The sequence below is a fragment of the Schistocerca piceifrons genome, chromosome X (genome assembly GCF_021461385.2).
Source record: "Schistocerca piceifrons isolate TAMUIC-IGC-003096 chromosome X, iqSchPice1.1, whole genome shotgun sequence".
NCBI classification, from domain to species: domain Eukaryota; kingdom Metazoa; phylum Arthropoda; class Insecta; order Orthoptera; family Acrididae; genus Schistocerca; species Schistocerca piceifrons.
This window is the reverse complement of record NC_060149.1, coordinates 381,256,842-381,279,855: the sequence shown is the minus strand read 5'-3', so window position 1 is coordinate 381,279,855 and position 23,014 is coordinate 381,256,842. Positions and strand designations below refer to the sequence as shown.

Below are 23,014 nucleotides of genomic sequence, written 5' to 3'. Positions count from 1 at the left end.
GGACCTACTTTTTCCGCGTGTAGTGCAGCAACTCGCCGTGATACGGACTCAACAAGTCGTTAGAAGTCCCCTGCTGAAATATTGAGCCATGCTGCCTCTATAGCCATCGTTAACTGCGAAAGTGTTGCCAGTGCACGAACTGACCTTGGTTATGTCCCATAAATGTTCCATGGGATTCATGTAGGGCGATCTGGGTGACCAAATCATTCGCTCGAATTGTCCAAACTGAGCTTCAAACCAATGGCGAACAATTGTGGCTCAGTGACACGGTGCATTCTCATCCATAAAAATTCCATCGTTGTTTGGGAACATGAAGTCCATGAATGGCTGCAAATTGTCTCCAGATAGCGGAACATAAATATTCCCAGCCAATGATCCCTTGACCAGAGGACTCGGTCCTTGTAAACACAGCCCACACCATTATGGAGCCACTACCAGCTTGCACAGTGCCTTGTTTACAACTGGGGTCCATGGCTTCGTGGGGCCTACGTCACACTCGAACACTACCTTCAGCTCTTACCAACTGAAATGGGGACTTGTCTCACCAGGCCAAGGTTTTCCAGTAGTCTAGGGTCCAACCGATGTGGTCATGAGCCCAGAAGAGGTGCTGCAGGCAATGTCATGCCGTTAACAGAGGAACTCGCATTGATCGTCTACTGCCATAGCCCATTAATGCCAAATTTCACCGCACTGTCCTAACGGATACATTCGTTGTACATCCCGCATTGATTTCTGTGGTTATTTCACACATTGTTCTTTGTCTCTTAGCACTGACAACTCTACGCAAGCGCCGTTGCTGTCGGTCGTTAACTGAAAGCCGTCGGCCACTGCTTTGTCATGGTGAGCGATAATGACAGAAATTTGGTATTCTCGGCACTCTCTTTACACTGTGGGCCTCGGAATATTGAATTCCTAACGATTTCCTAAATGGGATGTCCCATGCTTCTAGCTCCAACTACCAGTCCACATTCCAAGTCTGTTAATTACCATCGTATGGCCATAATCGCGTCGGAAGTCTTTTCACATGAATCACCTGAGTACAAATAACAGTTCCGCCGATGCACTGCCCTGTTAGACCTTGTGCACGCGATACTACCGCCGTCTGTAGATGTGCATATAGCTTTCTCACGACTTTTCTCTCCTCAGTGTATACTGGCCGGCTGCTCTACTTTATACTGTTGGGAAACTATGATGTGATAGGTATTAACTTCGTCAGTCCTAAGCTTACATTTTATGAATGAAAAGCTTTTATTGATAGTTAATGCCTTGTTCTAAGACAGAATAAGTGAAATACAAATTTTAAAAAATTGCAGTGATTCACAAAAATTCTAGGGCATATTCAAAGTGAATAATAAACATTACCTCACAGAAAAAATTAAGCACCCAGAAGGGCGAGGAAACAATATGAAATTTCACGGGCTGAGAAGTTTTCTGATGTTATGACACTGATTACAAAATGAAGTAAAATTAACAAAGAATTAAGCAGGAATAGTCCACCTTTCAGTATGACGCTGCGTCCCCTGTGGCTTGGATGCATGCTCCGATTCGGTCGGAAAGGGTGTCATGAAGCTCTTGTATCCTCTCCTGTTCTTAATACCCTGTTTACTGGCACTGGGGAGGAGTTGGCGTCCGAGCTGGTCCCGTACGTGTTCTGTCGGGGGCGGATCTGGGACTCTCGGTAGCCACTGGAGTGCCTCATCACGCAGACAGTTCATTGAGGCACACTTAAGCCATGTCTGCACGAGCGTTGTAAATGGTACTAGGAAACTGTCGCATGCGAGGTATACATGAGGGCGCAGGATGTCCGTAACGTACCGTTGTGCCACCAGATTTCCCTCAATCACTACCAGCCGCGACCTGAACACCATGACGCCAGGAGTAACATCGCTTTGCCTCTTCAAAACACTGGAAGAATGTGACCACTACCACAGGTCGCCGCTGTACTCGGCGTCGATTGTCATCCGGATAGTTCAGAATCGTGATTCGTTGTACACAATGGGGGACAGTTCAACAGTCTATGCTTCCCAGTCACAGCACCACGCCAAACGTAGCCGATTGTGTAGTGTAAATTGCAGCCTACGCATGTAACGGTAATTTCCTAATCGGGCTACTGCTAGTCTCCGGCCAGTGGTGCGGGATGAACAGAATGGTGCAGGGAATCCATTACTTGTTCTCTGATGGCAGTTTCAGATGTGAAGTGGTTACCATATGCTTGGTGCACAATACAGCGATCCTAGCTTGTGGAGGTCAGACGTGGTAGACCGGAACCTTGACGACCCGTATGCCTGCCCTCACGTTCCCACGCAATCCAGCATCGGGTCAATTTCGCATACGAACGCTTCACATATTTGGATACACGATTAGACCAGCCGACCAAATGGAGGCGAATAATGGGGCCCCTTCCCAACTCTGTCAGATGCTGTTAACGCTGTCTCACACGTCCCTTACTTACTGTAACAACGCAAAACATTAACGTCACTAATGCACTATGGTATCCGTTCTGTGAGAGAATTGCAACTTTAATCATTCCATACCTACCGATAATGTATACGCGTATAGTTACATTGCCATTCAGCCACATCTTCTGGGTGCTTCATTGTTTTAGTCAGGCTGTTTATATGAACTAGAAAATAATATAAATATCTGCAATACTCAGAAAACTCACTAACAAGCATCTAAAAACTATGAAAGCATTTCAGCTGGAATGTGAAAGTATATGTCATACCGACTGTATACAGTGAAACGTTGAAGAAAAAAACCGCTGTATTGTCTTGATGTAAAACAATTACTTACTCGATAGTGTAACGTATATGAGCATATTACAGCATGCTGTAAACACATTCTAGTCCAAAATCACTCGCGTTACCTTTATTTCTCGAAGACATGCTGACACTGTGATAAACAACTTTCTTCAAGCAGACGCTACCACTTACCGATAACATACAGAAACAAAAATAAGTGATGTCGCGAAAGTACATGGTGTAAAGAGTGTACTACAATCAGGCACTGCGAATGTAGTTCATTCCCTGAGCTAGAGAAAGTGGGAAGTGGCATATACAGGGTGTTACAAAAAGGTACGGCCAAAGTTTCAGGAAACATTCCTCACACACAAAGAAAGAAACTGTTAGGTGGACATGTGTCCGGAAACGCTTACTTTCCATGTTAGAGCTCATTTTATTACTTCTCTTCAAATCACATTAATAATGGAATGGAAACACACAGCAACAGAACGTACCAGCGTGACTTAAAACACTTTGTTACAGGAAATGTTCAAAATGTCCTCCGTTAGCGAGGATACATGCATCCACCCTCCGTCGCATGGAATCCCTGATGCGCTGATGCAGCCCTGGAGAATGGCGTATTGTATTACAGCTGTCCACAATACGAGCAAGAAGAGTCTCTACATTTGGTACCGGAGTTGCGTAGACAAGAGCTTTCAAATGCCCCCGTAAGTGAAAGTCAAGTGGGTTGAGGTCAGGAGAGTGTGGAGGCCATGGAATTGGTCCGCCTCTACCAATCCATCGGTCACCGAATCTGTTGTTGAGAAGCGTACGAACACTTCGACTGAAATGTGCAGGAGCTCCATCGTGCATGAACCACATGTTGTCGTACTTGTAAAGAAACATGTTCTAGCAGCACAGGTAGAGTATCCCGTATGAAATGATGATAACGTGCTCCATTGAGCGTAGGTGGAAGAACATGGGGCCCAATCAAGACATCACCAACAATGCCTGCCCAAACGTTCACAGAAAATCTGTGTTGATGCCGTGATTGCACAATTGCGTGCGGATTCTCATCAGCCCACACATGTTGATTGATTGTGAAAATTTACAATTTGATCACGTTGGAATGAAGCCTCATCCGTAAAGAGAACATTTGCACTGAAATGAGGATTGACTCATTGTTGGATGAACCATTCGCAGACGTGTACCCGTGGAGGCCAATCAGCTGCTGATAGTGCCTGCACACGCTGTACATGGTACGGAAACAACTGGTTCTCCCGTAGCACTCTCCATACAGTGACGTGGTCAACGTTACCTTGTACAGCAGCAACTACTCTGACGCTGACATTAGGGTTATCGTCAACTGCCCGAAGAATTGCCTCGTCCATTGCAGGTGTCCTCGTCGTTCTAGGTCTTCCCCAGTCGCGAGTCATAGGCTGGAATGTTCCGTGCTCCATAAGAAGTCGATCAATTGCTTCGAACGTCTTCCTGTCGGGACACCTTCGTCCTGGAAATTTGTCTCGATACAAACGTACCGCGCCACGGCTATTGCCCCGTGCTAATCCATACATCAAATGGGCATCTGCCAACTCCGCATTTGTAAACATTGCACTGACTGCAAAACCACGTTCGTGATGAACACTAACCTGTTGATGCTACGTACTGATGTGCTGTAGAGCAATGAGTCGCATGTCAACACAAGTACCGAAGTCAACATTACCTTCCTTCAATTGGGCCAACTGGCGGTGAATCGAAGAAGTACAGTACATAATGGCGAAACTAAAATGAGCTCTAACATGGAAATTAAGCGTTTCCGGACACATGTCCACATAACATCTTTTCTTTATTTGTGTGTGAGGAATGTTTCCTGAAAGTTTGGCCGTACCTTTTTGTAACACCCTGTATGCTGAGTAAGGACTGAGTCTGTTAATTTACAGAATTCTAAGCTATGCTGCGTAAGGACAGAGTAGTAGTTTAATCAATAGAATTCTAAGGGAGATGAACATTCATTAATTTGGTTCTAGAAAAATTTGACTAAGGCCAAAATATTTTAGAACGCTATAAAATCTTACTAAGTGATGGATATGTTAATTTCTAGGTCTTCTGATAACTTGTACCATTTATTTTATAGAAAGCTGATGGATACGTACGGCTTAAGAATGCGATTCGGATGCCAGATGTCGTGTGTGTACGACAGACGACAAACATTCTGGAAGTAATGTACGTCCCTCGAAGCATGAACTGAGATTTAAGGCTGTGTTTGAATGCAGAGCCTTGTATTAGATAATTTAAGAACTATCGTCCAGCAGCATTCGAAAAGTGTTTACAGTGGCTATACATTATTTTCTACGTTATAGATCGTTTAGGGTGTGTAGTAAGAGAAGGGGGACGAAAATGGTCTTTCTCAACATATACAGAATGCAGATTACAGAGATACCTACTTCAGAGTAGAGCTAACCTAAATAAACAGCGTCAATTTCCTGGAAATAATTGAGCACAATATCTAGACGGATATTTATACTCCGTAACTTGTGCATGATCAAAGGAAATAATAAACGGATGTGCTTTATTTTAACGCTGGTATTTTTTTATTGCTGCGTTTTAAATTGATAACATAAATTTAACGAGCGAAAGTGTATTTGTGCCATGTGTAAGAACAAGAAGTTGTGCTTAGATTTGGTGCTTTCATCTGACTACATTATGCGTTGGTAAAGACCAAACAACCCCCGGAAGAATTCAGAGAAAACGAAGATGATTGTGATTTCCAGTAGCCCATAGTGTTATAGTGAAACAATTAGTTTGATAAAGATTAAGAACAATGTTTTATTTTAATTTTCTCTCGTAGGAGACATAAAATACTGTGGGAAGAAAGGCTTGCACTTGTGCGAGAAGCTATTACTCAAACTAAAGATTTTTGTTTTTTGTTTCGTTAGGTAACAGGAAGACACTGGAGTGGACAGTACGCGGTAAAGCTTTTCACTTATCCTATCGATATTTCTTTCTAATACAGGTATGTTGCAGGGGGAATGTGAACGCTGTAAACTGTAAATGGCTATCTGATGTCAACCTGAATACTAAGCCGCACTACAGAATTTTGTCAGTGGACATTACACTGTGTAATCGGTCTGGATGGATCCTAGTAAAAGTTCAGTGAAGGTATTTCCAACTGAAGTTAAAGCGTCCAACGAAGAGTTGATAACGTTCTTTATCGTTTCCAAATCGGCAGTAAACAAAGCAGTGCTTAGATTTCTTGTACTTAAGCGTCTTACATAGGGGACCACCACCCACGAGCGAAAGGGCCGCCCTCATCATCCATTTCGCAAGGAGCGTTGTGTAAACATCCGCAGCCTATTTCATGATAACTTATCAGATGAACTCCTTCACTCTATCTCTGACAGTGATAACGAGATACTGCTAGGAGTTCAGTTGAGAGCTAAAAATAACTGAACAATTAGCAGCTAATTGCTGGCAACATTTTACAATCCTAGCGGGTTGAACGGAATCGTTACATGTACGATTATTATTATTATTATTATTATTATCAGCAGCTTCTACTATGTCGGTTGACCCTTCGATGAGAGACTTAGAAACATTCTATATTATGTTCTTCTAATTCTCCCAAAACTACATGTCGCTTTGGGTTTGTCATTCTAGTATCCATGAGTTTTTGAGCTTGACGATTTTCTGTTGTACCGAGCACGGGAGCGCAGTCTTTAGCACACTGGACTCGCATTCGGGAGAACGACGGGTCAAACCCACGTCCGGCCATCTTAATTTAGGTTTTCCGTGGTTTCCCTAAATCGCTTAAGGCAAATGGAGCGATGGTTCCTTTGAAAGGGCACCGTCGATTTTCTTCTCCATCCTTCCCTAACCCGAGCTTGTGCTCCGTCTGTAATGACCTCGTTGTCGACGGGACGTTAAACATTCATTTCCTCCTCTTTCTCCTGTCTGTCTGATCATGAACATAGAGGTGATCTTTTTCTTGTCAGTAGTTGCCAGTGGGTGAACGGCGATTTCCGTGAAATATCTTTGGGAGTCGGCTAACCATCCAACGTTGCTTTTTTGGTTCAAGCGTCTTTTGTGTGGAATGGAACTGAATCGTTCGTTCAGGGAGTACAGTTCTGAATTTTTGCACATCCACGTAGAATCTTGGGCCTTGGATTAGAATATTGTTCTCAATATCTGTCGTTCTATTTTCTAGATGGCCTTCGTATTGATGATACTTAAACTCCCTTAGACTTGACGACTGTCTGGTAATGGTCAATGCCATCGAGAAAATTGAACGACTGAAACTGAGGACAATATTCTGACTCGAGGTCAAAGACGCGGAGTTTCTCAAGGGCGCGTCTAACTTCAGTGGTAGACCAAATTATCATTACTAGTTAAACAACATAGCCTATATAGATTGTGTATATTTGTGGCCATATTTACTCCAGGTGTTTGTCACATCCATACGCCATTTTGATCAGTTTTGTTTAGCTGTTCTTACAATAATGTAACCTTTTACGGCGTAATCGGTGGAAGTGCTTTGTGTCCTGACGGATTGACGATTTCATTCTTGCTTGGTTTAGAGTCCAGTCAGCGCGCTCACAGAAAACCATCGTTCGCAACACCTGGTGAAGACAGCTAGCTCCATCATGAGATAATGCCCGCGAAAAAGTATATCCGAAAACAAACTGCTGATTTTTACGGAAATTATCACAGGGAAACGTGTATACTCCAAATTCATCCTTACTCATAACTCCTAGTCTCGTGGTGACTGGCCACTTTTTTTTACCTCTCGTGAAGACCATAAGCTTAAGAGGCCAGGTGTGAACATCCTCCGCACGAGACTTATTGTTGCTTGTTAAAGCAAAATTAAGAAAGCGTGTGTGTTTTATGCGATGTGGCAACATGTAATTAATACTGACAGCGATGAACTCGCAGTAAACATACCAAATAATTATGTAGTTTATAAAAATTCAAAATAACACTGTTGTTGGCTAAATAGTGCAGCAACTATGGGCCACGTGAAAGTTCTAAAAAACTGACACGAAATCCAAAGTAGTTTCTCATCCTCCTGTAGGTTAACTGCCTTTCCTCATAGGCACTTCTACTTAAGGAAGACTAAAGTTAAAGCGTCCATCAACCCGAAGGTTGATTTTCCTTAGTGCTGTTGTAGACCGATGGTAACACCTGTTCCCGTCATATCACCAAAGCTAACCGCTGTCTGGCTTGGATAGCACTTGGGTGGGTCACTGTCCGGGGCGGCCGAGTGCTGTTGGCAAACGTGGTGCGTTCAGCCCTTGTGAGTCCAATTGAGGAATACTTGATTGAGAAATGGCGGCACCAGTGACGAAAACTGATAACGGCCGGAAGAGCTGTGTGCTGACTACACGCCCCTCCGTATCAGCACGATGACACGGCGGCCGGGCGGGCCCGTTGGGTCCTGCTATTGGTGACACGGTACCGGTCAGGTGACGTACTCTTCTTACTCCAACCTGCCCAACCAGCAATAACTAACGGCCAGTTAGTTAGCTAGATGTGTCCCTGTCAGATATGATGCACTGTCTGTTGATTTTCTCGCGGAATAGCTTACACGTTTACAGAATCTTGCGAATGTATAGACTGGAACAGCAGAGTGCTACTTTACAGTGTCGAAACTGCTTATGCTTGAAATATGCTCAAAGCATTGGTGTCAAATTATATCAGAAGGCTAATACTTCGTTGGACCGAAATAACTATAAATTTCACCATTTAGTAAGTACGGATATCAAGCTTCATCATACTCTTAATTGATATTCGTTTAATAACTATACGGTAAAAGAAATACGTTATCTTTAAGCTCATTAGACAGAACGTAGCCCCGCTCGTTATATTTCCTGACAACATGTCACCTATTTATCGGGGCCACATCATTGAATTTGCTGTCGCGATGCGCAGTACTTTCAAACAAGGAATCGGTTTTGAAGATAGGCGCCGAAACGAATGTGCCGTAAGCCATTCTAGTGTAACTCGCTTTGGGTCAATGAGATGCGGAAGATGAAAAGCGAGGTTAAATGTTTGTGTCCGCGTTTTGTCATGTACATCGGATGTCATTTCTTATTGCACCTTCCGTGACGTTTTGTGCTTCCCTTGTCATTAATCGTAGCTCAGGCGATTACTGCCTTCGTACTGAATCATGTTTAAGTGTGGACATTTAATACGACTTTAATGGCTTGAACAAAAGAATATTCTTATTTTCCCGTGAAACTTACACTTCCTGGAATTTTAATGCCCACCAAATGTAATAACAGTAAACTGAAAATTTTATTAACGTGATAATTACTGTATGCTTGGGAATCACTTTGATTAAAGATGTACAGTAATTCAGTTTCGAGAATCCGCCGCAAATGATAAAATATCGATGAAGGTAATATTACAGTGTGAACTCTTAACAGCAATAAAATGTGCTCGGTCGAATGACAGAGTATATAACATCACTGTTCTGAAATATGAAAAACCAGTGTGCCCCATGCATACGAAGTACAGCTCCGTTCTGTAGCTGTCAGACAAAGAGGATGTGAAACGTATTATTACTGCCATCTGGCACATGTAAACCGTTGAAAATGCAGGTTGCGTGACTAAGCGCATCCCATACTCAACAGAACTGGAAGAAAACCTGGAGGCAGATGTCCAACCAAGCTTTGTTCTTTTAATAAGCTACTCGCGTGGCAGCAGGCATTCGAGATTTAGGAGCTTGCCATATCAAAATTTGCATCTGGCGATGCCGAAAGTCAGTCCATGTTCCTTCGGTCGTGTGAACCACTACTCAGTAGCATCGCTCCCCTGATTCTTGAGTTTTGCAGTAATGTCTTATCTTACAAATGTACACTCCACTGTCTAACTATATTATCGTTAACTCCATACAGAAGCAGAACGTGCGTTTCGGAAAATTGTGCTAAAATATCTCACAGGCTGTCAGAAAAATTATACGCTGATCCTTGTTGTAAATGAACTCTAAGAGGTTTCACATCCAGTAAACCACTGAACGAGGTGGCACAGTGATTGCGACACTGTACTCACTTTCACAAGAACGGTGGTTCAAAGTAGTGTCCGGTCATCCAAATGTAGGTTTAAAGTGGTTTCCCTACATCACACAAGGCAATTGCCGTGATGGTTTCCTTGAAAACGGACACGACCAAATTCGTACCCCATCCTTCCCCAATCCCTGATGATGTCATCGAGGGATATTAGACCTTTACTTCCTTACAGTAAAGCAATTAGTACTGAATTAGCGGGGAGTCTGATGGACCATACTGAGCCGTACCGATGGGTTCTTCAGATTCCCAAGTATGCAGCTTTCCTCGACCATAGTATTTAAACTGTACTGGGAACATTGCATTCAAACCACTGTAGTCATATAAGACAGCGCATTGGTCGGACCACGCCTATTTTGATATTATAACCAACGAAGTAATACAGAAGCCCTACTGGCTCACGCGGCGTCATAATTTAATGCGGCCGATAGCACATGACGCAGCGAGGTGTTCATTATCTTCCGTGAGATACGAGCGCTGAATAACCAGCTGACAGCTCAGGAGGAAGCACCAAAGTTGATCGTTATTCCTTATATAATGTGTGTGCGCGCTGTATTCCAGGTACAATAATCTGATGTGGGCACAATAGTTGCAGTTATTACTGTATACAGTTATAACTAATCTCATTGTTTTCACACAACTTCAGCCTTTTAACTAATTTACAGTAAAAAAATATTAGCAGTTATTATTTTCGCGAATAACTTGTAGATCCCTTCAAGCTTCATACGTTCGGAAAAGTATACAATCATTTGCTAACATCACTCCATCTGCTGTGAAGGAAGAAGGGGGGGGGGGGGCACCGAGAAGTAATTGCGACATTAATGAAATCTGGTAGTCGCGTTTCTACATATGAAAGATGTCTATTCAACTTTCGCGCCAGTCGCGTGAGGATGCAAATCAGGTTTTGTTTAAATACACGTTGGGTGGGTGCGCACTAGTCCATGTCTATAACAACACTGTACAGTCCACAAAGCACAATGGCGTCAACATACGAACTCAAGTTTTCTGTCAAAGGCCTGGCAGATTGGCAGGTGTTGGCCCCTGTAACTTCAGCACTCTTCAGCGTCCTTTAATGATGTTACCAAACACAGTTTATTATTCTCAAATTGTTCCTCGACGCTGAAGAAGGAAATAACTGAAACTTTATCGTAAATCTAACCAGTGATCTCCTCCCATGTAAATTCAATTGCACTTTAGTGAAATTCAATCTGTCTACTGCAGTGGACACTCAGTGCCCAGTATCATTTAATTTACCCTTTCGGAAAGAACTAAATAAGAATTCATAACCAATGCAAATACAATTTGTTCCGATGTGGACCTCAGTTACGGATTGCATTTTCTACTCTTTGGGTTAATCTATTCAGCACAATGAGCCTCCCAGGCCACACATTGTGGTGCTCAATCACTCCCTTGTCGCAGTGTCTCTGAAGTGTGCATTATTCTCTCACTATATTCTGACTACTTTTGTTTTAACTTGGGATTGTATTTTCTAATCCTCCCAACGGAAGGCCAGGTTCATTGGTAATTTTTACTGGATGTGACATGCGTATCCCATGTGCTCTCCTTACACAGGCCCCTTGTACAGAGCACTCAAAGATGACATTGAAGTTGGTGTGCATTTCACAGCCTTCGTCACTTCAGAAGATGAAGTATTATCAGTGCATGGGAATAGTACTTCCGAAACTCGTGCATGATAAGACGATTGCCAACAATTTAAACCTTTGAAAGGAACCCCACAGTGCAATAGGGCATCTTTCTTAGTTTGCCAGCCAGTTGATAATTTAGAAAATGTGTAACATTTTGTAACACTTTCTTGCCAGTCAGATAACCCTAAGATCACTCACGATCCTGGTTACGATGTGATCGGGGTATGGATTCCACATACTTAAGAAGTATAGTGAAGTACTATGAATCCAATCTTCAGTTAACATTGTTTATCACTGGGATTTGTCATCAGATTGCTGATTAAATCTGAACTGGTGCTTTCGGCAATTAAAGTGAATTTGACCATTGTTAAATTCAGTTTTATTTCTTAGTTCAAAGGCTCCTAACAGCAAAGTGTCCAGACGTGCTTTAGCTTACTTTCTGCTAGGATCACAGAATAAGCTAGCTGTAGCCTTTCTGATGTAACCCATGTTGGTTTATTGTACCCGGGTTTGATCTAACATCTGCAACATAGATTTATGGAGGTGGTTAATATTTAGCAGTATTTTGTGTATATGTAAATTTCAAATTCTACTAAAATTAATATTACGCATTTAGTTGTAAGGTCTGCTCACGAATGGGAAGGTAAACTTCCTTTCTGGTCAAATGGAGTCAACTGCTATGGGCTCCAACATACTGACAAGGGTTACCTTAAATTATTTCAGCTTATAACAGCTGGTTTATATCACAGTGCAGCAAATAACTCGTAAATTCAGAGTTGTACAACAACAACAACAACAACAGAAACTTCTGATAAACATAGACATCATCTAGAACCCACCCCCTTGCTATTTGATGCAGGAAGCCATCGCCCCACACATTACACAAACATTAACATAGTTAAAGGAGCGCTGCCAGTGAACACTCAAAATGGAAAAAAGCTGCCTGACACATCACTACACACTGATGGTTTGGTATGATGTGTCAGAAACTACCTGGCTCAATGTGCCCCATTTGCCAACAGGGAATAGTTTAGGAAAGTGGTCGAGATGTGGCATCCTGTTATCTTAACCATCAGTTCTCGATGAATTTGCAAGAACCTATCATCTGATGATATGCATCCATTTGTATGCTTCCAGCACCATTCCTTCACTTCCTAACTGTCAGAATAGTGTGTGTAACACTGAATAAACATGAGCGCTTGTGTCCCCCCCTCCAACCACCCCCACCCCCTCCCCACCAGGTGCCAGGTCATGTGGCCTTAGTTGTATTGAGCATGTCAAATGCCATCACACCAGATGTGCATGCCATGCAGTCAGGTGAGACTTATTTGTCATGTTCTTGGCTGTTTATGCTATCATGGCACAGGATACATTCCTAATGCTTTGTGCCCATGTCATATCATGACATGACACTGCCACCTCATTGCTCAAAAATATGCTGTAAGATTAGTATGAGGTGCTTGCCTACGATTATCTTATAGGAACATGTTTAAGGAGCTAAGCATTCTGACTGCTGCATCAAAATATCTTTATTCCCTCATTAAGTTTTCTAAATAATCTACTACATACCAAAGGAACAATTATTTACATAATTACAATAACTGAAGGGAAAACTACATTCGTTTTTTCACATTAATGGTGTCTTTAGCACAAAAGGGGTCTGCAATGCAAAGTAAAATATGAAAACAAACTGAAAGAGTTTCTCCTTGCAACTCCTCCTTTTGAATCTAAGATTTTCATTTACTGTAATGTGTAAAACTTAAAAAAAAATATTAGAAGTGTTCAGCATGTAGCCATGTTTACAAATTAATTTGTGATGTGAATGTAAAAATGACTCATTCCACATCATCAATTTTATTGTGCAAAATGGTCCATGGAACAAACTCGCCCTCAATCGTTTGGATGAAATTGTGTGGTCCATGCTACTGAGTGTGTTTAATCTTGCTGCTCAGTAGGCCATAGTGCATAAACAAGGCTTTTAAAAAAGTTGATTCAAAATAGCAGCATATATGCTACTGCCTAATTCATTGAGGTGACAAAAGTCATGGGATACCTCGTAATATCACACCGGACCTTCTTTTTTCCCCAAGTAGTGCAGCAGCTTGATGTGATGTGGACTCAACAAGTCATTGGAAGTGCCCTGCAGAAATATTGATCCATGCTGCCTCTATAGCCATCCATAATTGCAAAAGTGTTGCCAATACAAGAACTCACCTCTTGATTATGTTCCATGGAATTCATGTCAGGCAATCTGAATGACCAACTCATTCACTAGAATTGTCCAGAACATGCTTCAAACCAGTTGCGAAAAGTTGTGGCCCTGTGACATGACACATTCTCATCCATAAAAGTTCCATCGTTGTTTGGTAACGTGAAGTCCATGAATGGCTGCAAATAGTCTCAGAATAGCCGAAAATACCATTTCCAGTCAGTGATCGGTTCAGTTAGACCAAAGGACCCAGTCCATTCCATGTAAACACAGCCCAAACCACTATGGTGTCGCCACCAGCCTGCACAGTGCCTTGGTGACAACAAGCATTCTTGGCTTTGTGGGATCTGCACAGCATTCGAACTCTACCATTAGCTCTTTCCAACTGAAATGTGGACTTGTCTGACAAGGCCATGGTTTTCAAGCCCTTTATGGTCCAACTGATATGGTCACGAGCCTAGGAGAGGTGCTGTAGGTGATGTAGTATTGTTAGCAAGGGAACTTCTGATGGTCACCTGCTGCCATAGCCCATTAATGCCAAATTTAACCACAGTCTCCTAACAGGTACATTCGTTGTACATCCCACGTTGATTTCTGTTAGCACTGGCAACTCTACGCAAATGCCTCTGCTCTTGATCGTCAAGTGAAGGTCGTTGGCAACTGTGTTGTCTGTGATGAGAGGTAATGACTGAAATTTGGTATCCTCAGCACACTCTTGACATTGTGGGTCTTGGAATATTGAAATCCCTAACAATTTCATAAGCAGAATGTCCCACACATCTAGCTCCAACTACCCTTCCGCGTTCAGTCTCGGTTAATTCCCGTCATGCGATCGTAATCATGTCTGAAATCTTTTCACATGAATCACATTAGTATAAATGACAGCCCTGGAAGTGCACTGCCAATTTATATCTGCTGTACGTGATATGACCACCATCTGTATATGTGTGTATCACTATCCCATGACTTTTGTTACCTCACTGTATGCCTCAGGAAGTATACATGTGTTTCTCTATTGCCAGCATGTCTTAAGTGGAAAGAGTAGAGATTGCAATTACATACTGTTCTGATTTAGATTATTGCCAAAAGGAAACTGATTTTTGCTTTTTGTAGGCACCCATATTCTCACTGACTCTGCTGTCATATAAAAAATGCTGTTATTTGATGTATTTAGCATAAGCACTTTGGTGCTTCACAAAGTATAGCTTTTAGCTCAGTGATCCTATCAGACATTAAATCAGGAAGATAACCACATTTAAATGTTCACCCATTCCATCACCGATATGCCACATAGAACTGTCCAGTATCTCGTGGTGATATTTAGAGAGACTAATATTTCCTTGTCTTTTAATAGACAAAAAGTTATCTGTGTTGGCATTGGTCTAGGTTTACATTTTGAAGATGGAAAAAATATTTTTTTTTCTGGACCTGCTGTATACTTTCACCATCTTAGAAAAACGAAAATGTCATTACATGGATTGAAAGACTCCTAACAAGGAACGTGCTACACGTACAACATAAGTGTACCTTGTGTAAGTATCCCAGAATGCAACCCCTACTTCAAAATGATAAGTAACCTTGCAATCCATTTTCTATTTTTTACAGGACTCGAAGTGGTTCCCTTAATTTATTCCTCTTCCACTAGATGATACTTTAACTGAATAGGTAATACACATCTCTTTAGAAATGTGTGTGGGTTAGAGTATAGTATGTTGGGCAGCCTGATATGTTGAAAGGAGAGTTAAAATACAACAAAAACTTGTTTGACAGGTTGAGCATGGAGCCAATTTTACTGGGGTTTCCATTGAGGTAGCAGTCCTGTGTGCTAGCGACCACCTGACGTGTATTGGAGTAAAACTGAAAACATGACAATCAGAAGAGGGGTGTATTGGAAACCCAAAATTGTTCTTGAATAAGGGAAAAATTGCTATTCATGTTTCTGATCAGATGAGTGTGTGTATATCAGCCCATTAAGGAAGTTCTAAAATGATATCAAAAGTTAGCATTCGTTAGCTTTTTGGACACAGCTGTTGTGAATGTGTGATATCTGTATCATACAACATGTGATGGTACAGAAAGTGTCAATCATGATATTTTGGAAACAGCTAGCACATCATTCACATGAAGAAAATCCAGGTGGTATAGATATATGAAGAAGCAAACACGATTGGATAAAAGTAAGGAAAGGTGGTTGATAAAGTGCATAGATATTGTTGTGAACACAACATTCAGGCACAATGCACAAAATTACTTTATGTTTAACAAACAATTTTATTTCCACACCACAAAAAACTGGGAACACAGGAGACACCCACAGATACATTCAACAGATCAGGAATACATGAACTCGCGTGCAACACTTGCCAGACAGTATACATAGGACAAACATGCAAGAACTTTAGAACAAGATACTCAGTGCCCTAAAAAGTAACAGCACCAATAGCACATTTGCTGACCATCTAATAGTCCATAACCACCACCCAACTACAACAGCGACAGATTTAAAAATACTGAAATCCAGCCACAGTCTATACCACAGACTGACAATAGGAGATAACTTCCACATTCAGAAGGCAATAGCAAAAGGCAAAAAAGTTTTAAATGAGATTACTACACTCTGTAATCACACATTACTTAACACACTAAAGGAACTTTGCAGTGCAGTGCCCCCAGAACACAAAAGGTGGAGGATAACTCACAACAAAACGTGTGTACTGACAAACATATGCACAAAACATTTTGCCACACAAAAAGCACATTTTTTTAAAAAAAATAAAGGGATGTGTTAACTTGCTGATGAAATTCACATTTACATAATTTGGTTTGCAGATGACAAGCTATCAGTGCAGGACACCATACAGATGGTCCTACAAAACCATATAGTGTAAAATCACGGTAAGAACAAAAATGAACAAAAACTTCCTACAGGCCTGACTTTGTGTACATCAGTTACAACCTAAAATATGTTCACTTTTTATAGTTTTCAATAAACAAAACCCCCTGATGATGGCACAGAGGTGCAAAAATATGTTTGGGTAACAAGAAAATACATTTTTGTGTAAAAGGTGGAACCTATATCCAATAATTTAACTGCAAACATGGAAAGAAAGATGAGCTGCAGATCCTAAAGGTGGATGCAGATAGAAAATTAACTCAACAGTTGGTTTCCTTTTATAATTCACGAAAATCTAAACTATTCCTTTCACCTGCACTGATGATGTCCATATGAAAAGTACTGTGACAGCCTCCAGTCTGACTTTGCCCAAAACTAAAGTTGACTGTCAGGCCCAGGGGACTGACATCACCCAAATAGTGTGTTCATTGTGAGTCCTATGGAATGGATAATGCGCTTAAAGTGTTAATAAAATGATAGTTTTGTTGACATTAAGTGTGAAGTTGCAGATTCACAATGTTTCTTAAAAATTTTCCATCTGACAAGAGTTTGACAAAAAACAATGAAAATATTTCATGGGGGCTATCAGTAAAATACTGAAAACTTCTTTCTCAGCCATACAAAATGTTATCTAGATTATGCATCAAAAACTAATTAGGAGTAACTAGGGTTTTTCAATAGCTATTACAGGTAGCATGCAAGGGTGCTTAAAGTGAATGCATCAGACCAGTGTCTTTAGTTGTTACACTCAAAACTACCTGCATTTGATTTTATTATCTGGCTGTGGTGTTGATACTAAATTTACCATGATATATAATTATTAAACAAATTAGATTCTCATTTGGGCAGTAGCAGAATGTAAAACATTGAAGATTGTTGGCATTGTTTCAGATGCATATTTCTTTCAACGATTCTGCAACTACTACATTTGAGTACCCATCTGAAGCTTCCCTTATGGGTGAACTTGCAACTCCGGTATCTGGTGTGCCTACACCAACAGGTGAGATTATTAACATAAATTATTGTTCTTGTAGAAGTACATACTTTTGAACTATGTATGGTTCCTAAGGTTCCAGGCGTAGTTTTATTTAATTATTTATTTTTAGTGAGTAAATCTTGATCTTTCAGTGATTGTGTGTTAGCTTGATAGTTATTTCATTCATTTGGTTGCTTGCTGTTTTAAGGAAGTGTGATATGATTTCAGTTTTACAAAGAGTAGAATATTCTAATCTTCCACATTTGTTAAAATTAATTTCTAAAAACTCAAAGCTATGCTTCATTGTAACAACATTAGTACCAACATCACACTATCACTTGATAACCAGGAAACACAACCAGTGGATACTATGTAGTAAAATAATTATTAGTTGTTGAAGGAGCATACATCATCATCATAGAGAAGATAATTTGTTTGTGCTCTTCATTTGAAGATTTATCAGTCACTATAATTGTTTTTGGATCTGACATAGTTTCTCAGATACTCTCTTGTGGCCTGAGAAATGTCATATATTTGATATCAGTAATAGTTTTTTGGAAGCCCAGGTTAAGATTGAGTTACTGTGAAAGCAGATCGTGTAAGGTGTCTTTGAAGCTGCTCTTGAAAGAGGAATTATGGTCTAGAGCAGTCTCTCTCTCTCTCTCTCTCTCTCTCTCTCTCTCTCTCTCTCTCTCTCTCTGTGTGTGTGTGTGTGTGTGTGTGTGTGTGTGTGTGTGTGTGTGTGTGTGTGTGTGTGTGTGTGTGGGCTCATTTTTTTAAATTATTTGTAGTGTTTTATTGTACAATGTGCATTCTGCCTATCATAAATTATGTCTCAACATTATCAATGACAATGCCGAAAAAAGTCTGAGAAAAGAAAGACTCATTCTTCTGTAAATGTTAAGGGAATCAAACATACTGTGTCATTACATTTCTGAAGACTTTTATAATCACTGCCTCATTTTACAGTAATTGACAATATCTAATACAAACATTGACAAAATATGTCTTCAGAGATAGTATTTCATTATCCTGACATTAAGGTTCTTAATTTCGTGGAAGTTTTTGAAAAGGAAGACCATCAAGCCGAACAATGATGTTTACTTAATAAATACTGTGTAACAGAATTGTTAGTGTGTAGAACATGGTCTCATTTTTTGCATTGCTGAACACACATGCAGAAGAAAGAAGTGAACTTAATGACTTCATTATATTTCAGTGCAGCTGAAACCACCAGTTCCTCCGAAACCTCAATGCCTTATTAATATTAAAACCTTACCTGTAGGAACTGAGTCACTTGTTTGATATCAATAAATTTCCTCTTAATAGAAGGTTTAGAAACTATTAGTTCATCCAAACTTGTATGGCAACTGAATACTGTAAAAAGCTTTCTTGTTGTATTCCTATATAAATATCAACATACATTCTAGCTTAGTATTTATGTATGGTGATAGTGTTTCATGAATTAGTCCATTCTGATAATTGTGTAGCAAAAGTAGCTAATACTGTTGACTGTCCTAAGTGAAACCATTTAAGTTTGAACATCCTATATGAACATAAGTAGTAAACTGTTCCGAGGTTGAAAAATGCATAGCACTTAAATTATCTCACATTAGGGGTAACTCATTTCTTTTTTATTTTAACTATAGTACTTCGGCAATGACAATGTGACTTGACTTTGTGGTTAGAATATTCCCTTCACTTGTAATACGCTTTTGTAGGTGGCAGTAGTCTTGCTAGTTACACACCAAGCAAAGTCGTACTTGGCACTGAAGGCTTCCAGCTTGGTGTAACTCGATCCCTACCAAATGCTAATCAGCCAGTCACCACAGACCAAGAAACCCCACAGAAGGATGAGACACTGGATACAGATCCACACTTGAAACCAGCTGAAGATGGAGAAACAATGGCTTGGAGTGAGGGTAACACTGCTGACCTACTCTTCTAAGGTAAAGACATTGTACTTTAGGAATTGTAATACTAAATTATGTTATTTAGTTAGTTCTTTTGGTTGGGGCAGTTCACATTCTAAGTGTGTGTGTGTGTGTGTGTGTGTGTGTGTGTGTGTGTGTGTGTGTGTGTGTGTGTTTTGCTGTCCAGTAGAAGTGTGTAGTACACAGTCCCTGATAAGAGCTGAAATGTCTTTGTAATTTATCTCTCATGTCCGCGTAAACTGTGTGTGTGGTTTGGAGGGGGGGAGGGGGTGCATACATATCAGAAATCGTGCCTATTTTTCCATTTGAGTGTTTCAGTTTTGATCTCCAGAAATGTTATTATTTACGACAGTTTTTGGAACTTCATTAAAAAACGTGAGGTCACAAGAGCATACTTAAGAGATTTACTTTGGACAACCCACAGTTATTTTTGCTTGTTTACACGTATAAGATGTACCAAGCTATCAGTTTTCTTTGTGGGATGTAATTCAACATGCTACATTCTACAAAGCACCACAGGGATATTCAGAGATAAGTGTAACTTGTCACAAATAAGTAGTCAAGATATTGTCCAGCTGAGGATTGTCCGGGCTGTGTTACTACCTTTTGAGTGTTGTGAAATGTAAATGAGCAGTGAACTTTCTTGCTAAAACCAGCTGAATTCCTAATAACTACGCAAGGAATTTCATTTTTTTAGTATATGATAAAACTATGAATCAGAAATGATTGTGTACTTTAGATTGCATGTTATCAGCAAGTAATAGACTGATATCTATCTAGAGATACTCTGATACATGAGGCACATTCTGAAGTACATATTGTTTTGGCTATATATTCATAAGTATGGTGATGGATGCCTTAAAGACTTGTCACAAACTAAAGAAGATTGAACCAAATTGAATGTGTTCACAGTAGTAGATTCAGTACACACATGAATAATTCTGAAAATAGCAACACCCAGTACTGCCACAGTGAATCCAAACTTTAAAGTCTGTATAGAATGGTTTCCTGACAACATGCGAGTACCTTTGCAGAGAGGTGGTTCATAAGTAGGTCCCGCACCATCCACCTTAAATGATTTTAAAGGTCATTGTTATTGCAGCCACAGTTAGTAAACAGCCCTCACTCAGATGAATTTGAAATGGTAAAGTAAGTGCCAATACCCCTCAACATCAGAGTGTGGAATATGAGTGAGCTAGAACAGACACTCTGCAAGAAACTTGTTTGTCATATCATGACTTACAGCATGCCAAGTGCCAGAATTTAATCTCTTCCCGTTTCAAGTTGTCCATTAACGGCCAAATATATGTTGTAGGTGCCCTTGTTGCCTTAACCTAGCAGTATGCATTATGGAGTGGCACAGACCACAAACTGAAAGTGGTTTTACAGGTGCCAGTGAATGCAATATGCAATGTCAACTGCTGAGTATTTAGTGCAATTTGAACAGCAAGCATTACATCAAGGATATCCTATAGCTCAAAGTACTGCCACTCTTACAGGGAATTCCAGTTGAAGAACAGATGCAGCCACCAATCAGGCTCAAATGTTCACCAGACACAGACTGGCATAGAAACTGTAATGAGGGAGGTTCTCCAGGAACATAGTGAAGTCCTATTTGATTCACTGTGATGAGACTCTGATTGCACCATGTGATGCTTCACACCATACTAAATTTGTAGCCATGCATCATGTGCACTTGTATAATCATAACTGTTTAATTTTATTTACCCACCCTTTGTATTAAGTGAATTTCAGTAATATGTGTCCATCTTAATGTTGCAGTTTTCACAAATATTTTGTTTTTGAGACTGTTATGGTCTATTTAATATTGACGGCATTGCAGTCAGGAGTAGTGGGGTTCGAGTCAACGTCTCATCATTATGTGGATACCTTAAAACACTTCTGGAAAATTACAGTATGGTTCCTTTGAAAAGGACAGGGCCAATGTTCATTCTAAGTTTGTACCTTATCTCCAGTGAGCTTGTCATTGATGGGATTTAAAACCCTACCTCTCCTTTTGAAATACATACAAAAGCCTTTTTGTTACGTGAAGTGAAACGTAGTGAAGGAAAAGTTGGTGTAGAACAAAAAAAATTGTCATTACTTTAATACTCCGCACTATCATGGAAACATTGATTATAGTGCTACTGGCTTTTAGGATTCCCGCCATTATTTGTCACCCTATTCACGTCATTGTAGAGTTGAATCAAAGGAGGTTTTCTTTTTACAATATACAGGGTGTTACAAAAAGGTACGGCCAAATTTTCAGGAAACATTCCTCCCACAAATAAAGAAAAGATGTTATGCGGACATGTGTCCGGAAACGCTTAATTTCCATGTTATAGCTCATTTCAGTTTCGTCAGTATGTACTGTACTTCCTCGATTCACCGCTGTGATTTCATACGGGATACCCTATCTGTGCTGCTAGAACATGTGCTTTCACAAGTACGACACAACATGTGGTTCATGCACGATGGAGCTCCTGCACATTTCAGTCGAAGTGTTCGTACGCTTCTCAACAACAGATTCAGTGACCGATGGATTGGTAGAGGCGGACCAATTCCATGGCCTCCACGCTCTCCTGACCTCAACCCTCTTGACTTTCATTTATGGGGGCATTTGAAAGCTCTTTTCAATGCAAACCCGGTACCAAATGCAGAGACTCTTCGTGCTCGTATTGTGGACGGCTGTGATACAGTACGCCATTCTCCAGGGCTGCGTCAGCGCATCAGGGATTCCATGCGATGGAGGGTGGATGCATGTATCCTTGCTAACGGAGGACATTTTGAACATTTCCTGTAACAAAGTGTTTGAAGTCACGCTGGTACGTTCTGTTGCTGTGTGTTTCCATTCCATGATTAATGTGATTTGAAGAGAAGTAATAAAATGAGCTCTAACATGGAAAGTAAGCATTTCCGGACACATGTTCACATAACATATTTTCTTTCTTTGTGTGTGAGGAATGTTTCCTGAAAGTTTGGCCGTACCTTTTTGTAACACCCTGTATAGCTTCCTCTTTCTTCTTTTTATGTTGTTTGGTACTGACTAAATTTAAATTCTTAGAATACACAATAGAGCAAAGGAATTTTTAGAAAACATGCCAGGTCCAATTGTTGCCTCTTATCTCTCACTGATTCTTATTAAAAGTACCCTCCATATAACAAATATGCATATCTCAAATTTGTGACATTTGTGTTTGTATTTATAGTTTACCACAAGTGCCTTATTCTGATTGACTAATTTGCTTAAGAATGTGATTTTTGTCTATTGACTGTAATATTGTTTGAATTTTGAGCATTTAGGATTGTAAACAGAATTCAGTTATTTCTAGTTTTATTCTGTCATTACTGACATAATGTGCTTATTATATAAATGTCTATTTTGTTTTTTCAGCTGTCTTTGAAGACCATTTAATATTTAATGAGTGCAGCTCTTGGTGAGCTTGATGGAAGGTTGCTTTTAACTCTAGTCTTCCAGAGAAGTATTGGAAAAGAAAGTGATCAGAGAGTGATAAGTCATGAGTGAAGTTTTTGTATGAGATTTTATCTAAAATTTGTATATTCATACTTCTGTG

The 23,014-nt window shown here is 40.3% G+C and overlaps 1 protein-coding gene across 1 annotated transcript in view; it reads left to right on the top strand.

Annotated features, from left to right (window-relative positions):
* Positions 1-23,014, top strand: part of LOC124721960 — a 164,403-nt gene that overhangs the window by 140,011 nt on the left and 1,378 nt on the right. The window contains exons 3-5 of the mRNA XM_047247124.1: positions 17,421-17,529; positions 19,227-19,454; positions 22,834-23,014. The exon at positions 22,834-23,014 is cut by the window's right edge and continues 1,378 nt beyond it. Of these exons, the coding sequence (XP_047103080.1) occupies positions 17,421-17,529; positions 19,227-19,453 (336 nt within the window). The 3' untranslated portion in view covers position 19,454; positions 22,834-23,014. The remainder of the gene's footprint in view (positions 1-17,420; positions 17,530-19,226; positions 19,455-22,833) is intronic.